The following is a 20,059-nucleotide window of genomic DNA, read 5'->3' as shown; positions in this document are numbered from 1 at the left end:
CTTTGTAGCAAAAAAAAAAAAAAAAAACTTCCACCGCCTCTCTCACCATCTCTCTCATCTTCTTCCCTTACAGTTCGTCACTATTATCGGTTCTCTCGCCTTCTCTCTCATCAAACACCAAAGTAAAGCTTAAAGGTATCTTTTTTAAGTTTTTAGTTTATTAAAAGTTGTGTTTTTTTTGTTTTGGATGGAAATTGAGTAAAAGGTGTTCCCTTTATTACTGTTACACACAAAGGATGTCTGACTACACACAAAAACAAACTCTTGGTCTTCATTGCCTTCATCTTCATCTCCAAACTATCGGTAATCACAACTCCTCTTTGAGGGAGAGTGTTAACTAGTCCATGCAATGTCTGCGGTATTGTATCTGTTGGACCCTTTGTATATATCTAGTTCGAGCTTTTAGAGCAAGTGGATCTCAATACATACTCCCCTTTAACAATTTGTTTTTAGTGGTTTCAGTGGTTTCAGTGGTTCCGAGGATTATATATTATATATTTAAACCTGTAGTTTTGCTTAAATGCTTGTTAAGCTTTTGTAATTATTGAATCTCATAATAACTAATTTCTGAATTCATTTTATGTTATTCATATATTCCAGTGTACTGTATCGATCATTAACTGTATGTACAAGTGCTTGTTTAATTTGCAGAGTTTAGTTGTTGCTTTGTACCATGGCTAGAAGCGCATCTCTCGATTCAGCTAAACTCGAGGACCCCCAACACTGGTAATTAGTTCATAATTCATGATTACCTCATTAAGTAAATTATTTCTACTTCATTCTTGTATAACATCATCAGTTTTTGCATTATCAGGTGGGTCTAGTACTTCACAACCGCGCTCAGATAACACTAGAGGTCCCACTCTACCTATAACCAATCATTTGGAACAGGGGCAGAGAGTTGAATTTGGCTTAATATCTATAGCCAACCTGATTTTCCTGAAGAAGGTGTCGAGAGGGCTATCTAGTGAAGCTTCTGCCTTTGCACCATGAGATCCCTTGCTTCTATAAGGATTGGCCAACTATGATGAAAGTCAGTAAGGGAACTCACTATAACAAAATCATTAAAAGCTCGAACGACACTTTTGTATTTGTTATTGTTGACGAACACAAGGGGGTGGACTGTAAGTATGTTCGGGATAAAGTCATGGCTGCTTGGAAAGGGTGAGCTAAAAAAGAAATATGTTGCTGGTAAGGATCTAGAAATTGTGAAAATGAAGGCACCAGATGGAATCCCTTTGGAGGATTGGAAAGCTTTTGTGAATCATTGTCATTCAGATGAATTTAAGGTACTATCTTAGATGGTTTATAGTCATTGTTATAAGATGCTACAAATTGTAATTTATTTCGTGTATGTTATGTAGGCATTAAGTGCGAGAAATATTCAGAACCATGCAAAGCAAACAGGACCAAACTGCGCGGGAAGGACACCAGCACAAGTTTATCACCGTAAAATTGCAAAGGAACAAGGTGTGAGTAAAACCCCGTATTTTATTTTGGGCCTTGGGCTTAAGGGGTTTGTGGGCTGAAAAATAGAAGGGGGAGAAAAGTCTCTCGTGGGGGAGTCCCTCTCTAAGGATTGGTTTTCTCTGGCACTCGGTCTCTTTTCTCCTACTCTTTCTTGGTCCTGCACTTGCTCTCTCTCTCTTGGGATTCAGAGGGGAATCACAGGGAATAAATTGGGTTTTGAGTTTCGATCCTCGTATAGGTGAGTGTTTCGTTCTTATTTTCACTAATGATTTGTCGTGATTTCAAAATCCTACAATTTGGTTGTTGGGTTGTCGTAGAAATAGTTTTATTATTATTATTATTTGTCAAAATTGGTAGAATGGTTGTGTGCTTATTTGATTTTATATTTGTCTAATGTTAGTGGTTACTCATTTATTTTAATTGAGGATTTGACATGGTTTGTGCGATAGGGTCATATGGTTTATGTATGATTATTTGTTTAGCCACAGGAAAACTTTAAAGTAGTGACAAAGTATGAGTGGTAAAGTATTATTTGTGAGTGGTTATTTCCATTGTATTTATTGATTTTTCTTTGCTGCCCATGGTTTGTTAAACCCGAGAGTTGGGTTTACATTTAGATTGGATTCGTTGAAATTTGATTATTGATAGAGTTGTGGTACAGGATAATTTAAGAGCTACGTAAGGCTTGATTCCAAATCTTAAAGGATTTGGATACGTAGGCAGCTTTGTAGTAAAGGTGCAACCTTTATATTAGATATTTGTTTGTAATATTATGAATAAAATATGATGATATTGTTCAGTTATAAAAGTCTTAAGTATTAGTTATTTTTGCTTGATTGAACAGTGATCTGTAGGAGGGTCGACTCTACTAACTCTTTGTGCAGGGCGCGTGTCTACCCTATGAAACTAACTTCGGGTAAAGGTATAAGTAAAGTTAAATGTAGTTATTTTGTATAATCGCGTATATGTTACTTTGGTTATTTTGTTAGGAGAATAAGGAACTAAAATGCCTTCAAGTGAGGAACTAGCTTTAGATGGAACATAGATGGAGAGCAGCAACAGGAGACCTGGCAATTAATGAAAGGTAAGGTCCTCGTGTAGTTTTCTTTCGTTTCATATGTGACAATTGTATGCGGATGTTGGAAAATTCATGAGTTTTGTTTTGGAAGATGGGTTCTTACATGTGAGTAGTGTGAAGGTATGTTGTATATATATTCGAAGTGTGGTATCTCTGGTTGGAACTAATAGAGGTGTATAACACTGATATAAGTGGTAGGGGTGATAAAAGGGCCGGGCCGGGATAGCCCACCCCTCAAACTATAAAAGCCCTCATGATTGAGGGCCGGGTCGAGTAGGGTCAAGCATGAAAACTCAACCCCTTAACCCGCCCCTCGACCCTCATTTTTTAGGGCCAAATGAGGGCCGGGTCGGGCCCGATCTAATTATACTTCACTAGTTTACTATTTTTTTGTAATTTTTTTGTGATTTTTTTTTTTTGGTAATTGATTTAATAATATGTATATAAGTATACAAAACTAATTATTATATCTTTAGAAAAAAAAAATAGATAGAGATGGTGGAAGAGATGATATTCTTAAAATATCTACATTTTGCATACTTAACTATGTTGTTAGGTTGGATTTGCTTTATGTATGACTTATATACATATCATTAAATCAACTACAAAAGTGCATATATTATATTATGTTATAATTTATCCCCTATTGAAAACTAATTTAATAATTTTTTTATACAATTTAGATAATTATAATATAATACATAAATATAATGTAAAATAACAAGAAAATGTAGTTTTCTTTTAGAGTTTACACAAATATATAGTATAATACATAAATTATCACCCCTATTTTGGGTTTACACAAAATAATCATAGTTCACTTTTCTTTTTATATTTGACCTCTTTTACTCAAATTACAAAATACCCCATATGATCGATATGTGGTAAACTACTATTATTATACATCATTTGTAGTGAAAATATTTAGTTTAAATAGAGATAATTGTGGTACCCTACATATATAAAAAAAAAAAATATATATATATATATATATATATATATATATATATATATATATATATATATATATATCTTATCGGAAAAAAAAAAATATTGAGGGCCAAGTGAGGGCTTGGAAGGGCCAAATGCGGGCCGGGCCTATGCTCCAGAACCTAGACCCTAGCCCGCCCCTAATAAGCATGAGGGCCGGGCCAGCCCGCCCCTCAAATCTGTGAGGGCCAACTTTTGAGGGTTTTGACGCGTATTTTTGAGGGCCGGGTTGAGGGCCTGAGGGCCAAATTATCACCCCTAATAAGTGGAAGGGAGGTTATAGGTTGTTTTCATTTTAATATTTGTATATAATTTATAGTGCCTTTTTTATTCGAGGATTGGTTATTTGACTTAACTGGCATTGGTCGAGATGGTTAAGTAGCTGGTTCTACAAATCAATATATATTTGAGTAGTTGGGTTTACGACCGAGGTCTAAGATTTTAATATATGCTATGGAAATATATTATTTGATTTTCAAGTTATGACATGATTTATGTCTATGAAATGTTGAAAATACAGAGGAGATTCTGTCAAAAAATTTATGTTTTTCGTCAAGGTGTCTAACAAGGTTATAGGGTTTTGGGGTGTTGCAGTGTGTCAGCGGAAGAAGTTGAACAAGGTGATATGAACGTAACAATGCACACACATAAAAAAACTAGTACACCCCAATGACAGGGTTTGGCGGTAAGTCTTTATTTTATAAGCTAGCTTATTTCTTAGATGCTTAGTCAATGTAGCACCTATATATATACTATTTAAAAGTGTATGCTTAGCCAGTGATACATCTATGTTATTTGTATGATTTTAGAATGTTTTTTTTATGTTTTCCATTGAAAAACTTGAGGCGATTACTGTAGGTTCTTGCGAATTGCCTGAGCCTGGGCTATAATCACTTTCGTACCTTTGGACCCTTAGTGAAGTTGGGCAGGGAAATATTATTTGGCCTAAGGAGTTCCCCTCCTCATTGTTAAAGGCCATTTCTCCTCTTTTAGTAGACACATAGTGTCATTTTCATCTTGGACTTGGAAGTATTTTATTTTGTAGTCAAGTCGGGATTTTGGACATGTTATTTTGCTTTCTAGATATGTTTTTTTGGTATGGATACTTCGGATGTGTTATTTTGTTTGATGGATATTTTGGTTGTGCTATATGTGGATGTGTGTTTACTTTTTCAGGTGGCGGGATTCACGGTACTAATCTAACCCCTTTTGAGCTCCGCCAACACAAACTAGATATTTGTGTTGCTGGTCCTAAGCCCAGATAAAAGAGGGAAAATGCCATATTGAAATTGATTGGTTTTTGCAGGTTATGAAGTGAGAGCAACCTCACATGTCCCTTGAAGCACAAGAATATGCAGATTTAGTTTTCGAGTTGAATAAAATAGTGTATGTAATTCAAGTGTTTGGTAAGTTATTGTGTATAGCTGTGTTACTTTGATGCTTATCCATTTGTTTTTTCTTCCAACGAACATTGAATGTCTTGATAGTTTCTTGAAGGTGAGAATTATTAGTATCATGAGAGGTCTGAGTATTCTGGAGGTTCTTCTTGCTATATAGGTGATTAGGGGGCCTTTTACATAAAAATCAAATGCAACCAGTCCGTGATGTGGATATGGGAATTTTCTACAGGCCAGTTACTTCATGGATGACTTTATCCTAGTTATAGGAGTGAAGTCAGATCCCACAGTAGCTGAAGAGATCAGTTTAGTTGTTAAGATCGCACTCTTCCAATCCGTAATGATTTTCTTACTTTCCCTAGACTGTCATTAGAATGTTGATAATTCCACTCTAAATTCTTTCAATTGATTTTGAAAAGATTGCCACCTTTTCCATTTTTTTTTAATTTGATCAGTAAATTGTGCATGTTTGCAAAGAGGACACTCATGATGTGTCGAAATCGGCTATAACGCACCATTATTTTTCTTCCAATCAATTTTCAGTTTGCTATACAATGCAGCTATCATTAGTTTGTGAAGTGACTTAACCTTCCGGAGAGGACTGCTTTCTTTGATACTTATACCTTGCCTTACCTCTGATTACCAGGGCTTATATTTCCGCTGCTAGGAAAGTGTCCCCATACGTCCCAAATGACCTAGAAGAGTACATTGCAAGTGCATATTCCGGCATCTGCCAAGATGAACCCTACTCAGCATTCTGCGGATATCCTCTGTAAGTCATAGCTCCTTATTGTCTATGTTCCCTTATTTCAAATACATTCATTCTACAGCCATATACCATATTCATGAAATCTGGTTATTATGTGCTGGACGGTACAAGTGCTTAGCTTGACCGAGTTACATCTTTACAAGCTCTAGCAAGGCTCAGGTTTTCAAAAACTGTAGCTCAGAGTGACGTGGATGAGGCTCTGAGGTTGATGCAGATGTCAAAGTTCCCCCTGTATTATGATGATAGACAGAAATCTGGTTTAGATGCAATATTAGACATCTATTCAATCCTGCGAGATGAAGCAGCAAGGACGAACAAGTTGGACGTAAGCTATGCCGATGCACTCAACTGGATCTCAAGAAAGGTCAATTGATTTTTCTCATATCAAACAAGAAAATAGATTTTTATCATCTAAGACATATACTACTATGCTACAACGGTTTCACTCAATCAACTAGATCATAATTTGAAAAAGATTGATTGAGGACTGTCATTTGTGGAGCTTTATTGTGGTTTCTGAATATGTTCTCTCGCGCTTCTGATCATAATGAGTCTTTACTTATTATAATATCTTGTTCTCTGTCAGGTAAAGGAAAGTCTGTGTATGTTAGAAATCTATCGTCTACAATTTCTGCTTTTGACCTTGAGCAGGAATGGAAGAACTGGCGAGATCAAACCTGAAGGAGTAGTCATTAGGACCTGTAAGGTCAATACGTGTGCCTTTTTTCTACCTAAATTTCTTGGAAGTTAGAAAAGTTTAATTACATTTTCAGGACCTGCAAGGTCAATAGTCAATACTCAATAATTTTGCTATTACATGCACGAGGTGAATTTTTTTTTTGGGAAACATTTGGAAATTCATATCTATATTGACCTTGGATGGTAAATGTTATGTTTTTTTTTTTTACTTATATGAATATTAATCTCTTTATCATTTGTTTTTCGGTAAAGGAATAATGATTGGGAATGTGTCTTTATGGTATTGTTATTAGGATGGATGAATTATTAGGTGGATTGAAAGGCAAAAGTGGACCTATGATAAAACAATAATTATATATTTTTTTTTTTTTAAATCTAAAATGTTTTAGCCATGGCCAATGTCCGTAGCTATAGTACAAAAATGTGAGTAGCAAAGCATTTTTTGCTACGGCTTATGCCACGGTCACTAGTTGTGGACATTGCCACGGCTGTTCCTACGGCTATTGTCAGTGGCAACTACTACAGCTTTCCCCACGATCATTATCAGTGAGAAGCTACCACGACTTGAGTTGTCGCATGGACCGTAGCATGTACCCACGGACTTATGTTGTAGCTAAACTTTTAGCGATAGGTCGAAACCCCACGGTCTTCCGTCAGTCGATATCCGTGGCTAAAGGTCTTTGCCCACGGATTTGGTCCGTGGCTAAACGCATGCTTTCTTGTAGTGGTGGCAGGAATGACCCAAGGTATTCATTGAATGTGCTATGAATGACCTGATATTTTGTTATGCCCAAAAGAGGCTTTGTGAATTGTGATTATGTGTATGGAAAATCCTGAGATGGCTGTGACTCACAAGTTACGAGTTTACAAGATGGAAATATATTTTCTGGAGGCGATATCCCCGCTTGGGACATATGTCTTGTAGTGGTACTCGGTGTGAGTGAGACCCACGGATATGTGTGATTTGGCAAATATGTGAAGTGCAAATCGTAGAGTAGGAACTAAAGGTTGGGATGTGTCTTTTAATAAATACGTTAATGAGATAATTAATAAGCAAAATAAAATATTGATTTTACGTGTGATGGAGTTATTGCATATGAATATTTATGTATTATGATGTACATGATTTCTTATGAGAAATATATATGTGGTTTGTGTGAGTTGATACTCACAAGGGATGAATGTACTCTTTGGTTGTGATATTTTCCCCGTTCTCATAAGTAGACGAGTGGTTTAAGTAAAATATTGGTTTTATATATGAGTGAGTTGTTGGATATGATTGGTTGTGTATTATTATATGATACATATAATTTCTTACGAAGGAATGTGACATGAATGTTAATATTGGTGATATATTATGCAAGATTGTGTATTCTCATGGTTGTTGTGAGAGTAAAGTAGAGATATGAATTAAATGTTTATGTTTGGGAAACCTAACTTTGTTTTGCAGGAGGGTAAAACTTATTAACATCTTATACAGGGACGTTATCCTACCCTATCACGTAAGCGGATATAGGTAAGATGTTAATTAAATTAATTTACTAGATAATGGAATTGAAATCTTACTTGAAAAACGGAACTATCTTGTCTTCCAAGTTGAAATGGTTGGTAATGTTATATTTATTTATTTGAAAGATTGAATGTAGTACTGTATATGCTATTTGATGACCCATGTTTGCTTTGTTTTGCAACATGGGTGTGTTCTTGGAAACATAGATGGTAGAATGCAGTGGATGACAACGTTTGATTTGAATTTCGCTTTTAGAGCCTTACTGATTTAAGTTTTTCTGAAGTGGAAAGTTTTGATTTCAAACTTGGTTAGTAATTTTTATTTGTGAATGAAGAGTTGTTTTAATTTTAATTTTAATTTTCTGAAAATTTGGGGTGTGACACATAAGATTGTCAAAGAGGTGAAAACGTTAAAGCACGTTAACGTCGTTGTTTGAACTCGCCATACAAAAAAAACGTGCCAAATCCACAAGCTAGTCTTGATCGGCAACGGCTTCCAAAATGATTGTAGGTTTCTTCTTATGCCCTACATGTGTACCTTGTCATGCTGTAGGACACATTTCTCATTGCCAATGCATACAATCCAAACTTCCAAGTATACCCGGGAAGCCACGATTTTCACCTTGTGCAAATAGACATTGAATGTCTTCTTCGTTTGGAGCCCTCAAATATTTTTCCTCGAAAACCGCCAACATGGCATCACAAAAATGCCTCAAGCTTTCAAAAAAGGTGTTCTTTGCAATTTGAATGTATTCATCCCACGCATCCGCACCACAACCATATGCAAGCAACCACCTTTTGCATACCCGTCAAACATGGCTTTCCAATGCCATCAACCTTGTATGTGAAGTACTTGTCATGGTTGGAGACGACTTTCAAGACTCGGAGAAAAATATGGCAGTGCATCCTAAACCTCCTACGGAAGATATCAAGGGGATATTTCGAGTATTGTATAAAATAATCCCTCATAATCCTATTGTGGCGTCGATTCAATCACGATAAATGTACTTTCTACCGGGGACCGAGCCTTGATGATCACAAGTAACTTCGTGCATGTCTTGCAATAACGAGAAAATAGGTACGAACATGTTCTCATCGTCATTCATCATGTTCTCATCTTCGGATGAGGAGCTTGATTCAACATAGCGAGAAGAAGAAGTCATTTTGAATGTGAGAAGAAAAGTTGTAAAGTTGAGAATGAATGTGAGAAGAAAGGTTGCAAAGTTGAGAATAGTAATGCAAAAAGTGTGAGTGAAGGCAAAGTTGAAAATTTTGTGGTCTATAAAGTTGACATAAGAAATGAGATTGGTGGTTGAAGAGTTGAGGGTTGAAGCTTTGATGACAAGTAAATTCATGTGAGTCAAAAATTAGTTGAATTTGGCTAAGTCTAAATCGGGTTGAGGGTCTGGAAGATATGGACGGCACAGTGTCTGTCGTCCGTCCATTTAATTAAAACGGGAGACAGACGGCATAGTTTTTGCCGTCTGTATATAAATAACCAACAGACGGCAAAAAATATGTCGTCCGTCTCCCGAAACTTATTATGGCAGCTGCTAGCGAAGGTCTTAACTTTGGCTGGATTTTTTACTCCTTCCAAATTTAAGACCCTTTTAACAGCCCCATTGAAATGATATTTTTGCGGTTGGAGTGCTATATTTGCCTTTAGCAGCCCATATAGCCCCTGGACTTGCTCCTACGTTGTTTTGGACTTTTAACTTGGTCAATATTTCCAGTCAACCCTGTTTATACTAGATTTGACTATTTGAGGTCTACATTAGAGTTTCGCCTTTATTTTCAAAGACAAGCGTGAGAGCTTTTGGAAGGAGTATCGACATCTTACTGCAAGTGAAGAACCATGTGACTATCCACGACAATGAAAAAAAGGAAGGTGATCCAGATCACCAGATGTTTTACTGAGTGTTCTGTCATTCTATTTTAGTGTGTGTTGGTGGCTGCCTTCACAATTGTATGTAAGGTGATGGGGTTGCCACAGTTCAATGTAACATTTTCAGAGACCAAATTAGATACGAGAAGGCTGTTCAGAATATTGAAAGAACAAAACTAATAAAGGCAATGGCATTGAGGCTATTTAACATGAGATGGATTCCAGGGAAAAACACGATACATTGATTACAAAACTTTCCTAGATTACATTCATATTTTACAGAAGCATTAATTTACAAGATTTAACATGGTATATATTGCTGTAAACATTCTTTCAATTTTTGAAAGGTGACAGGCTTGGATACAAATGAGTCCATACCATTTGCACGACACTCATCTGCACTCTCGGACAATGCATTTGCTGTCATCTGCAGTTTGTACAACCAATATTTGTCAGTCAATAGTATGTGTATATGCAGTTTACAAATATGTAACCATATCATTCCCATTAACTACCCTTTCCACTTATTTTTCACTCTTCGTCTACGGGTATTCTGACTTTCCTGCTGCAATGTAGGTCCACTCGGTACATGCTATCATTTTGCTAATCACTGGTAGAACTCTACCTATTTCAAGTTTGTCTGTGGTGACTGTGGTTACCCCAAACTTTGCATATTTAAGCTAGCCTGTGTCACGTGTATTAAAATAACTGAACTCGATCGGATAGTCTATCAGCAGTGACTGTTAAAATGCTTACCGCAATAATGGGGATTCTCTTTGTAGGTGGCACAGCATCTAGACTATTTGTTGACGATTCTGAAGAAGGCTCAAGATGATCAATTCCAGCCTCTATAGCAGCATCCCAGCTGCCAGTTTCCTCAAACGAGCGTATCAATCTTGTCGCCTGAAGGCCATCCATTATAGGCATGCAGACATCCTGAATAATAATACAAGTAAACATGCTTTTCAATATTTTTAAGAGTAAGGAGAAGCTGGAACTCAAATTTGTCTCTATTTCAATTTCGCCGGATTAGAATTTTTTTGCATCATGTTGTTCAATGCTCACACAAGCTTGAAAGGTAGGCTCTAACTTATATGTTGTTACTTGAAACATAGACCTAACAAATAAAGCACCTCAAGGAAAAATGAAAATCACACTAACTATTCCTGCCCCATTATATTATAAACTTATAATACAACAAAGAAAAAGCAAGACACACTGAACAGAAGATTCAATAACCCTAATATATCTGAGTAGAAAGGTTACCATCAGCACAAGATCAAATCTGTCGGTCTGAACTGCACGTACAGCTTCCATTCCATCATTCACAACATCTATGTCGTAACCTAACTGCTTCATCATTGACTTTGTCACCATTACATTGACCTTGTTATCTTCAACGAGGAGAATTTTAGGTTTCAAATTGGAAGTAGACGATTCCGTATCGCTTCCAGATGTTATCTGAGAACTTCTGCTTTCATGCTCCTGCCTTTTACAAACATTTTGGGACTTGCTAGAAGTATCCTTGTTGTCTGCATCCACGCATATATCTCTGTAATGATGAGAATTGATTGAAGAATTCTGAATGCTATTTGAATAATTTTGACATTGTTTTCCTCCACGGAGTCCGTTGGTTTTATCATGCTCCAGATCCCTCCCCGAACTTTTTTTAGAGAATGAATCTACATCAGCAGTAGCTGAACATGCGTCCTCAAGTGAAAATGTCTCCCTTGTTATGCCATTACTGGAAGGGAAAAAGTATGGCTTCTCCGATAAGTTTTTGAGCTTTTTCAATGGATCATATCCACAAGTTATTGGGGGCGATTTATGCGTCCCAGACGATCCAGCAGATGAAAATAGAGAACCCAATGTTCGTGGTCTAAAGTGGAAGAAGCAAGCAGTTGTGTCATCATTGTTGGCATCTGATGCAACTTCATGCTCTTCCGTATCTGAGAATTCATCGAGGTCATCAGGTTCTGTTTTAGGTGAGACCTTATAAGGTAGTAGAAACGTGAATGTGGAACCACAGTGCTCCCGACTGGACACAGTAAGACCACCTCCCATGAGTTCCACCTGTCCCAATAGTCAAGTTATTACATTAGTTATAACAGTAAGTACTCTAAAGAATGATTATATTTGTTTAAAGCTTGGTGATCGATAACCAGTTTTCTCACAACCAGATAAGCTCCAATAACAAATGTTCTGACGAGTCACGACATTTGATTAACTATTATCATCACCTTCACTGCCTGGTCCCACATCTCACATAATTGGCAGCTTTTTAAAGGAACAAAAACATAATCCAGAATAACTATAGATTATGTTATACAAGATAAGGTCATCTGGCGTTCAAAAATTCCTCATTAGACAAGATAAGGTCGTACTATCGTCAATTTTTCCCTATATCTGTGTTGGACATAAAGTCTTTTAATTATAACTTTGTTTGTTTACCCTTAATCTTGGAGCATTTGGTGTTCCTTTTTGTCGCCTACATTCTGATTTGGCTTATGCCTGAATTGAAAAATATTTTACCGTCAGGGGACGCAAACGTCTCTTGGAATTGTCTGTTTTGCTATTATAAGGGGTATCTGGCTGGAGCTGGACAGAGACTTGTGAGGGTGTCTCCCAGAGCTTAAGGCTTAAGGTCACCAAAAGGAATTTGAAGGAGTTCCTCCTCCCTCTCTGCAGACAAGTGAAAAAGTACTTAATTTTAAATAATCACTCCCACTAAGCTCATGCTCAGCTCCTCCCTTTTTTTTTTGGGGATCACTGTTTGAATCTAGGTTTTGAAGCCTAATGTCCATTTAATTCAGTTCAGATTTATATCAACCATCCATGGAGACAATATCAAGCAAACAAGGACAACAGAAACAAGGAGATATGAGTTCACCAGTTGTTTGCAGATTGCAAGGCCAAGACCTGTTCCACCATACTTTCGAGCATGATCTGCGCTGACTTGCATGTACTTTTTGAAAAGGGTAGGAATTGCCGTATCTGTTACACATAAAAGATTCAGTAAGGAAAGAAAATCAAAGTGCAAATGAAAGAAAGATAAGAAAGACAACATCATAACAAAACAGTACCTGGTATTCCAATTCCCGTGTCATATACGTCGCAGCGTATCCATACAGTTGTCTCAGATACATTAGACTGATTCTCTACATCTCCATCCGTTGAGGGCTTCCTGAGTGTTGTTCTGGGTCCTTCATCAGGTCTACCATTTTGGTCAAGTACTTCACTGCATGTCTGCTCATCTGATACTGAAAAACATTTCTCTCCTTTAAGGCTGCTCACTGAGACTGCAGTTTGATCTGAAGAAAAGTTTTGATTGTACGCTTCACTTTTCTCTGTTTGCTCAGGGACCACATACAGGTTTATCCCGACCCTCCCTTCATGAGTAAACTTGATTGCATTGCTGCAGTAACAGAAACTTAGTAATGTGAAGTCCATATGAGATGCATAGATAACATGGATAAACTATTAGGTGAACTTTCAACCGAAAATGTTGTAATTTTCAATCGGAAACTAAAACACAATAAAATTTGCATCTTTGGAAAGCTCTTGCCGCTATCTTTGTAATGAGGCCAAATATCGAACTTTGGGTGAATGATGTAGACACAAGGCACATGGTGTTAAGATGAGTCCAAATTGATTGGTAGTTGAGTATGATTTGTTAATAAGCACTTGGTCACCCTCACCTAGCAAACCGGTTTTCTAGGATGAGTTCTACGCATGGGTTTGTTACAAATGAATGGAAAATGAATTGGTGAAAGTCCTACGCAGTGCAGTAATTTTGAGAGCTCGATTGTACAAAAATATATGTAAACCAAAGGCACATGGACTGGAGTGAAGTTGTCCACTCGAGTTGGTTCAGACAATGTCAGAGTATTAGGGGAATCCGCAGACGGAGTTGTATGGAGCGGTTTAAAATGCATTCTTAGTGCAGTCCAAAATCTAAGCTCATAGAGCAATTATGGGTGATTGTTTAATTTGAAAATGCTACTTTCATGGGATTGCTACTAGGCACAGATAATAACAGAATGACTTGCATGGCCAAGCCATTGTTTCTGAAACCAAGAAAATTGCTTAGGAGCCTTCAAGAAAAATGACGGGCTATTTGATTGTGAGAATTCCATTTGGAACACAATATCATAATGCCTATCCCAGCTAACTAAGAGGATACAGAGTTACAGATCAAGGAATTCCATGGGGATTTTATTCTTTCAACACACATAATGGAGCTTTTATTCTTTTTCTTAGAAAGTGTATAGGTCGACGAATTAATAATATTGAAGATGTGTTTGTGTGGAGAATGGATATGTTCAGAGTTAAAACACAAAAATAATTAGCTAGATTGTTCATTACGTAACCCTAATGGAGGAATAACAAGTTCAGACTTACCTGATCAAATTGGTAAGAATTTGTCGAATCCTTAGTACATCACCAACAACCTACAGTAAACAAAAACCATCTCAATATGATTTAGAGACAGAAAAAAGAGTTTCACAGAGTTAATGTACAAATGTGCATACTGATAACTGATTAATGTGCATACAATTCAAGGATAACCAAGATAAAGTGATAATACTCTTTTAGATAGGAAAAAAATATATATATATATGCAGTTACAATTTGCTCAGACACGGATGTATAGGAATATGAACTTAACCCAAAATATTATTGGCACAATTGAATTGAAAAATAAAATAAAATAATTGACACATGTTGATTGAAGTTTCATGCACAATAGTCAAAAAAGGATTGGGAGGGGGGGGCTAAGGCAATTATTAAAAAATTATTTATTGTTCTCAACACTCTCACGTCATGACTCCTGCATATGTAAAATAATTGTACGTTTTGTACACTATGGTAACCAAACATAGATGCACAACTAAGCACTAGAATGCGTCAAGATATACTTGTAACTTGTAAACGAAATGGCAAAATGCAGCAGTAAGGATATAACAGATACATATGTTGACACGGCCAATTTGACGTTGCACATGAGCTTGTAGCTCACGTGGTTGTGCACCCCTCTCCTAATGGGAGAGGTTGCAAGTATGAAACTCACAGGCATCGTCTGGGGAGTTTTCACTTATGTACTTATTAAGCCCATTGGGCTGGTGATAATAACCTTTGAGCCAGACTCTGAAGAGTCGGTTATGGCTCTATGCATAGGTGGAACAGAGGGAAGGCAAGTCATCATAGAGGTGGAAGCGATGAGACTACTCAAGTGGCGCAACAACATGTTCAAGTTTCATTTCTTTAACACCCAGTTGCTTGGGTCAGATAGTAACAACCTCTATATATAAAGAGGTTTTAAAAGAAAACAAAACAATTTGACGCTTTCTACAACAAAAAATTTTAATGTTGTGTATGCAGTTGTACATGAAACACCATAGGATGGATTTCATGCTTTATTTTCAGAATCAAGTTGTATACTAATTTTCATATCTTATGTCACTAGTCAAGAAACACAGAATGATACATCGGGGTAACGAAATCATGGTCATCTATTTAATTTGCAAATTATGAAGTACAAGAGCTTGCAAGCGAAAAATTTATCAGGATAATTATTGTGAAAATACATAACATGAACCCTATTTCTGATGGACAAATTGGTAAAAGCTCTGACCTCCACTGGAACACCTTCGGCCACATGTCCTTCCAAGGTCAATTCCTTTTGCAATGACGCTGCAGCGGTCTGGAGTACATGTTTTACAACTTCTCTGGGTCGAAACTTTGTAGCTTCCAACCTCATAACTCCTGTTGGAAAGCAAGTAGCGTTATTTGAAAATCCTAGCTCAATTAGAACTAAGGTACAATGAGCAATACCATCCAAATAGGAAGAAGATTATTTATACGATTCAAAATTTTCTAATCATGGATTTGATTGGAACTACTAATGACAATTAGCCAAAGGTTATCTTCAAGTTGTAAATGAAGGTAAAGTTTCTGTGCATAGAACAAGCTCCCAAGTCATATCTACCCTCTCAATTAGGCAACAAAACTAAGTTCCAATTCCAATATCCCTCCCATTAATATCTGATTGTTTTACAGCTCTAATGGAAACTCTGCATGATATATAACAGCAAAAACGCAACCCCACTATTCGTTGCAGGTTTATGTCTGATTTTGCATTATAATAACAGATAAGAAGAGACAAATTGTAACATATGAAGTTATGAACAACTAAAGTCGTGAATAAAATTGAATTCTATAAAAGAAAAAGATGAACTTCAAACCTGACTCAACCTTAGAAAGGTCAAGAATGTCATTAATAAGCTGCAAGACCAAGTCTCCAGAAGACATCATGACATCCAACAGTTGCCTTTGCTCTCGATCTAACTTTGAGTTAGATAGGATCTCAGCCATGCTAACAACCCCTGTGAGGGGAGACCTTATCTCATGAGACATGGTTGCAAGCATTTGTTTTGCTCGCATTGTCTCCTCTGCAAGATGAATGCAAAGGTCATGAGAAACTCATTTCAACTATCTTGAAAACCCTAGTCCTGTCAAGAATTGTGTGCATTATAAAACATATATAAACCTGTTATGTGAATTGTTTTATTCAGTTCTGTTTCCTTCGCTTTCTGTACTGCTATCTCCTCCCGAAGCTTTGCCATTTTTTCTCTTTTTATCACCTGTTGTACAATCAAGAGTACAGTTTAACTGAATAACAAATGATATTGACTAAATATGAGATGAGATCTACTAAAACAACAATGAGAATTATGCATAAAAAGTAATTAGTAAAACAGGTTTAAGTGAAAAGTTATGTGAATGAATGTAATCAAAACACCTGTTTGAGAATGGATATATAGGCAAGAGAATGAATTTATGCTCTTCATGTATTTGGTGAATGTGACTAAGTTGTCAGTGACAAGAGAAACTCATTGTTCTTACAATTCTTGCTCCATACGTTTATAATTATTAACAAGACACAATGTAAACTGCAGTAATTTAAATACAGAGGGTTAAATGCTTCAATATCTTCATTTTTTTATTTTTTTTATTTTTGCTCAGATTGATTTGGCAATGTTGCCTCAGTTGGTGGCTCAGAGAAGCAGGAAGATAACCAGTTTAAAACCAATTTATATAAAAAGTCAGATTATTTCCTACTATATAGTATTTATTGTGAGATATAGGAAGCAGTAGCTAGCACCAAGATACACTCCAGTTAGCAAAAAGAAAAAGAAACGACAGATGAAATTGGACTTTATACAATAAGATACCTGATCAGTTATTTCCATTCCCATATAATTCACACCAATCGTTTCACCAGCCTTGCTAAACACAGGTTCCACATATATCAAAAATGTTTTTGAGCCAAATAATCCGGTCTCGAAAGTAATTTCTCGCTTTGCAGGTAGTCCACGTTGCAAGACTTCTCTCTTGAAGTCCTGAGATTCTTTAACTCCACCTCCAGAAAATATTTCTACATCCGTTTTTCCTATAATGTCCTGAAAAAGAAAAATGCATCAATTTTTTGATGACTGAAATAATAATTAAGTACGTATGCAATATCAAATGAACTTATTCTTCCTTAACGAGATACATACGTTTTTAAATTTCAACTTTCTTCTGACATGTGACTCCTAGTTTCATATTACTATTGGTTAATGCTTAGTCACCTGCTAAGTTGCATAAGAAATTTAACTCCAGATCAATAAATGGCCAACAATGGCTAACTTGCATATGTTTGAAATAAGTACCTCCTCTTGTAAACTTGGAAAATGGTTGTAAATGAACCGGTACCGCAACTCTTTGTCCTGAAACATTATGTTAACTGCATATTTAATTCCTTTGTTTGCGAACAAGGATGTATACATGAAAATCAGAGCTTCCACTAATCAAAACAAAACGTGGTGATATGATAATAACTTAATTACACAAGCTCAAATTTTGATTACCTGATGGCCAATGACTACTGGTGCATTTTGGAGGACAAAATGCAAGAAATTGTCTGCCCTTTTCAGAATCTCGGTCAATTCTTCTACTGGTGAGGATTGCTTTTCAAGATTTTCTATATTTTCATGCAATTTCTCCGTGAGTATCTGCTCTCTCTGAACACTTGCCTCAAGCAACTTCTCTAGTTGCTTTGCCCGCTGCTTCCAGTACTTGATTGTATCAAACTCTGCATCTATTTCAAGTCTTTTGTTTCGAACAACCACATCATATTTCCGTTGAGGTGCAGCCTCCCATATATCATACACCTCGTCCAATATAGAAATTGGACGCTTATCACCAGCATATTTTTCTCCCTCAAACCGATGCTCCTCCAAAATTTCCAATTTCTTGAGCTCCACCTCTTGCCTTTGTTTGCTTAGTATGTCAAGCTCTTCATGGAGAAGGCGAACAGCATTTGCCTGCTTGTATTCCCAGTTCTTCACAAGGTGTGTAAGCTGAGAAGAGCCTTTCTCACTGTAATTTGTCAACTCCAGAAGACGCTTAAAATCAACTTTGGAGGTATCGTCTGCGATATTAACCTCCTTCAACATATCTTGATCCATTCCCGGCTTTTCTACGTTAAACTTCTTTCCAGCTTCACTTCCAACATCTTCAGGCCACATAGAAGGGAGGCCTTCTATGTCCATCTCGTCAATATCACCATCCCCCATCTCACAAACCATCACCCTCTAATTCTTGTAACTAAAATACAAACTAGACTGCACTCTTTAATTTATAGTATATATACAATTCTATTTGTTCAGGTTAAGTCTCAGTTTCATGTTGATTCCACCAGATGAATAACAACTCACCTACATACAAAATTACACAGAAACAATTCAAACTTCTAATCAAATAATTCAAAATCATGATTTATAACTTATTTTGGTAATTAATCTAAAAAACATCATTATGTATTCCAATTTTTTAAGTAGAAGAAATGCTGAATCATCACTAAAGTCAACTGGCAATATACAAAATTCCTTTCTTCGATCCGAAAAAACGGAGAGACAGAAGTATATAATGTGAAACACTTAAAAGTCAAAACACAGCAAGTAAATCTTCATATTATTTCAAATACATGCATTACTTACCTCCCAACAAGCTAGCACTCCTTGAAACTCAACAGAAGCATATCTGGTATGAGAATCAGATTTCAGCTGCTAATCTATTACAGTTAAGAATCATAAACTTTTTTCACAGAAAACAAAGAGAGAAACAAAGAAAGAAAATAAAAGGAGCATGCATGTGAGTAGAGAGAGAGAGAGAAGAAGAAGAAGAAGAAGCCCATGTGCAGTGGAGGTCATAAAATGTTTATTTTAATTCTGAAATAATGTGTTTTTATAAGAGAGAAGAAAGACTTGTTTTTAGTTTGTTGTTGTTTTTTCAAGAAAACGAAATCAATATTGGAGGGAAGGATGGATGAGAGTTGTTACGTAAGTACGTGTTGGACTTTGATATATATGGGCATCGTCAATAATAAGTAACGTGAAAAAATATATTGATATATATGGATAGATACTGTTCCGTTCGTTGGTTTAATTCATTCTTACTTCACTCTCCTCTCAATGTGAATTCGGTTGGTGAGTAGAATGTGTTATTTATACACTCCTTTGAAAGCTTCCTTCTTTATTTATTGTGGGCTCTTAAAAGTTCTCGGGAAATGCCAAAATTTTAAATATATTTATTAACATCTGTCGTCTGGTGGTTTGTACACGTGGCACAAATTCAACCGTGCTACTTGACCAATGACAGCCAATCCATCGTCAATCTATGTATTACTTTGATCGTTGATTGTGATACCGCCCGCATCCATCCTTTTTTTGGATAAACACCGCAATGAATTGCACTTTACGGTTATAGAGAACAAAGTCGGCCAGTACGAACGAAGTTGGAGTCACATTAGTACATTACCTAATAAGACTACAGTAGAAAGGGAGAAGAATATTGGTCATGTTTTAAAGTAGCTTTCTAGGTATGTTGATGACATGATTGGAATAGTGTGGTTGAATATGACTAACTTTTGGAGGCATCTCTAATGAACATTTTTTATAACAACATTGGCTAATAACAAAGTAATTAAGTACATTGTTGCGCCGACTATGGATCTAAACAGTTTTGAACGGTTTGATGTTCATAGTGTCTTCATGACTACATAAATTTCTATTGATTGACATTTGATTGCAGAAACATAGTGCCTCATAGTTAATTGACTGTACTTTTCATTATGCTCATGCAAAAGTAAACCATCCATACAACTAAACAGCTAGACATATTCTGTCTTTCTCTGCATATCGTAGTATATCAAGCTA

General features: G+C 36.4%; 1 protein-coding gene and 1 long non-coding RNA gene across 3 annotated transcripts; one reads left to right on the top strand and one right to left on the bottom strand.

Moving 5' to 3' along the window:
• Window positions 1–5,368: 5,368 nt before the first annotated feature.
• On the top strand, window positions 5,369–6,654 carry LOC147508623 (uncharacterized). Of its 2 annotated transcripts, XR_015216390.1 has the most exons (3): window positions 5,388–5,707; window positions 5,816–6,068; window positions 6,291–6,654. It is a non-coding gene; the product is annotated as an uncharacterized LOC147508623 (long non-coding RNA). The 2 variants fall into 2 exon arrangements; XR_015216389.1 differs by having other exon boundaries at window positions 5,369–6,068.
• A 3,305-nt stretch (window positions 6,655–9,959) lies between these two features.
• On the bottom strand, window positions 9,960–18,555 carry HK5 (histidine kinase 5). The gene is made up of 12 exons (XM_086601047.1): window positions 17,711–18,555; window positions 17,513–17,569; window positions 17,033–17,260; window positions 16,348–16,441; window positions 16,043–16,249; window positions 15,433–15,563; window positions 14,199–14,248; window positions 12,881–13,212; window positions 12,688–12,791; window positions 11,064–11,870; window positions 10,554–10,733; window positions 9,960–10,224 (listed from the first exon to the last, which is right to left on the bottom strand). The coding sequence occupies exons 1-12, from the start codon at window positions 18,428–18,430 to the stop codon at window positions 10,099–10,101; spliced, it is 3,036 nt and encodes a 1,011-aa protein (XP_086457173.1). The 5' UTR covers window positions 18,431–18,555; the 3' UTR covers window positions 9,960–10,098.
• Window positions 18,556–20,059: the final 1,504 nt, after the last annotated feature.

The sequence above is a fragment of the Coptis chinensis genome, chromosome 3 (genome assembly GCF_015680905.1).
Source record: "Coptis chinensis isolate HL-2020 chromosome 3, ASM1568090v1, whole genome shotgun sequence".
In the NCBI taxonomy this organism is placed as follows: Eukaryota; Viridiplantae; Streptophyta; class Magnoliopsida; order Ranunculales; family Ranunculaceae; genus Coptis; species Coptis chinensis.
The sequence above is the reverse complement of the archived record's forward strand: the minus strand, read 5'-3'. Positions and strand labels throughout refer to the sequence as shown.

Coding starts and splice junctions, on each gene's coding strand:
- HK5 (XM_086601047.1), bottom strand. CDS start 18,430: ATGGTTTGTGAGATGGGGGATGGTGATATTGACGAGATGGACATAGAA. Junction 17,570..17,710: donor CAGTAGTCATTGGCCATCAG/GTAATCAAAATT, acceptor ATAATGTTTCAG/GACAAAGAGTTGCGGTACCG. Junction 10,225..10,553: donor AGAGAATCCCCATTATTGCG/GTAAGCATTTTA, acceptor TACAAACTGCAG/ATGACAGCAAATGCATTGTC.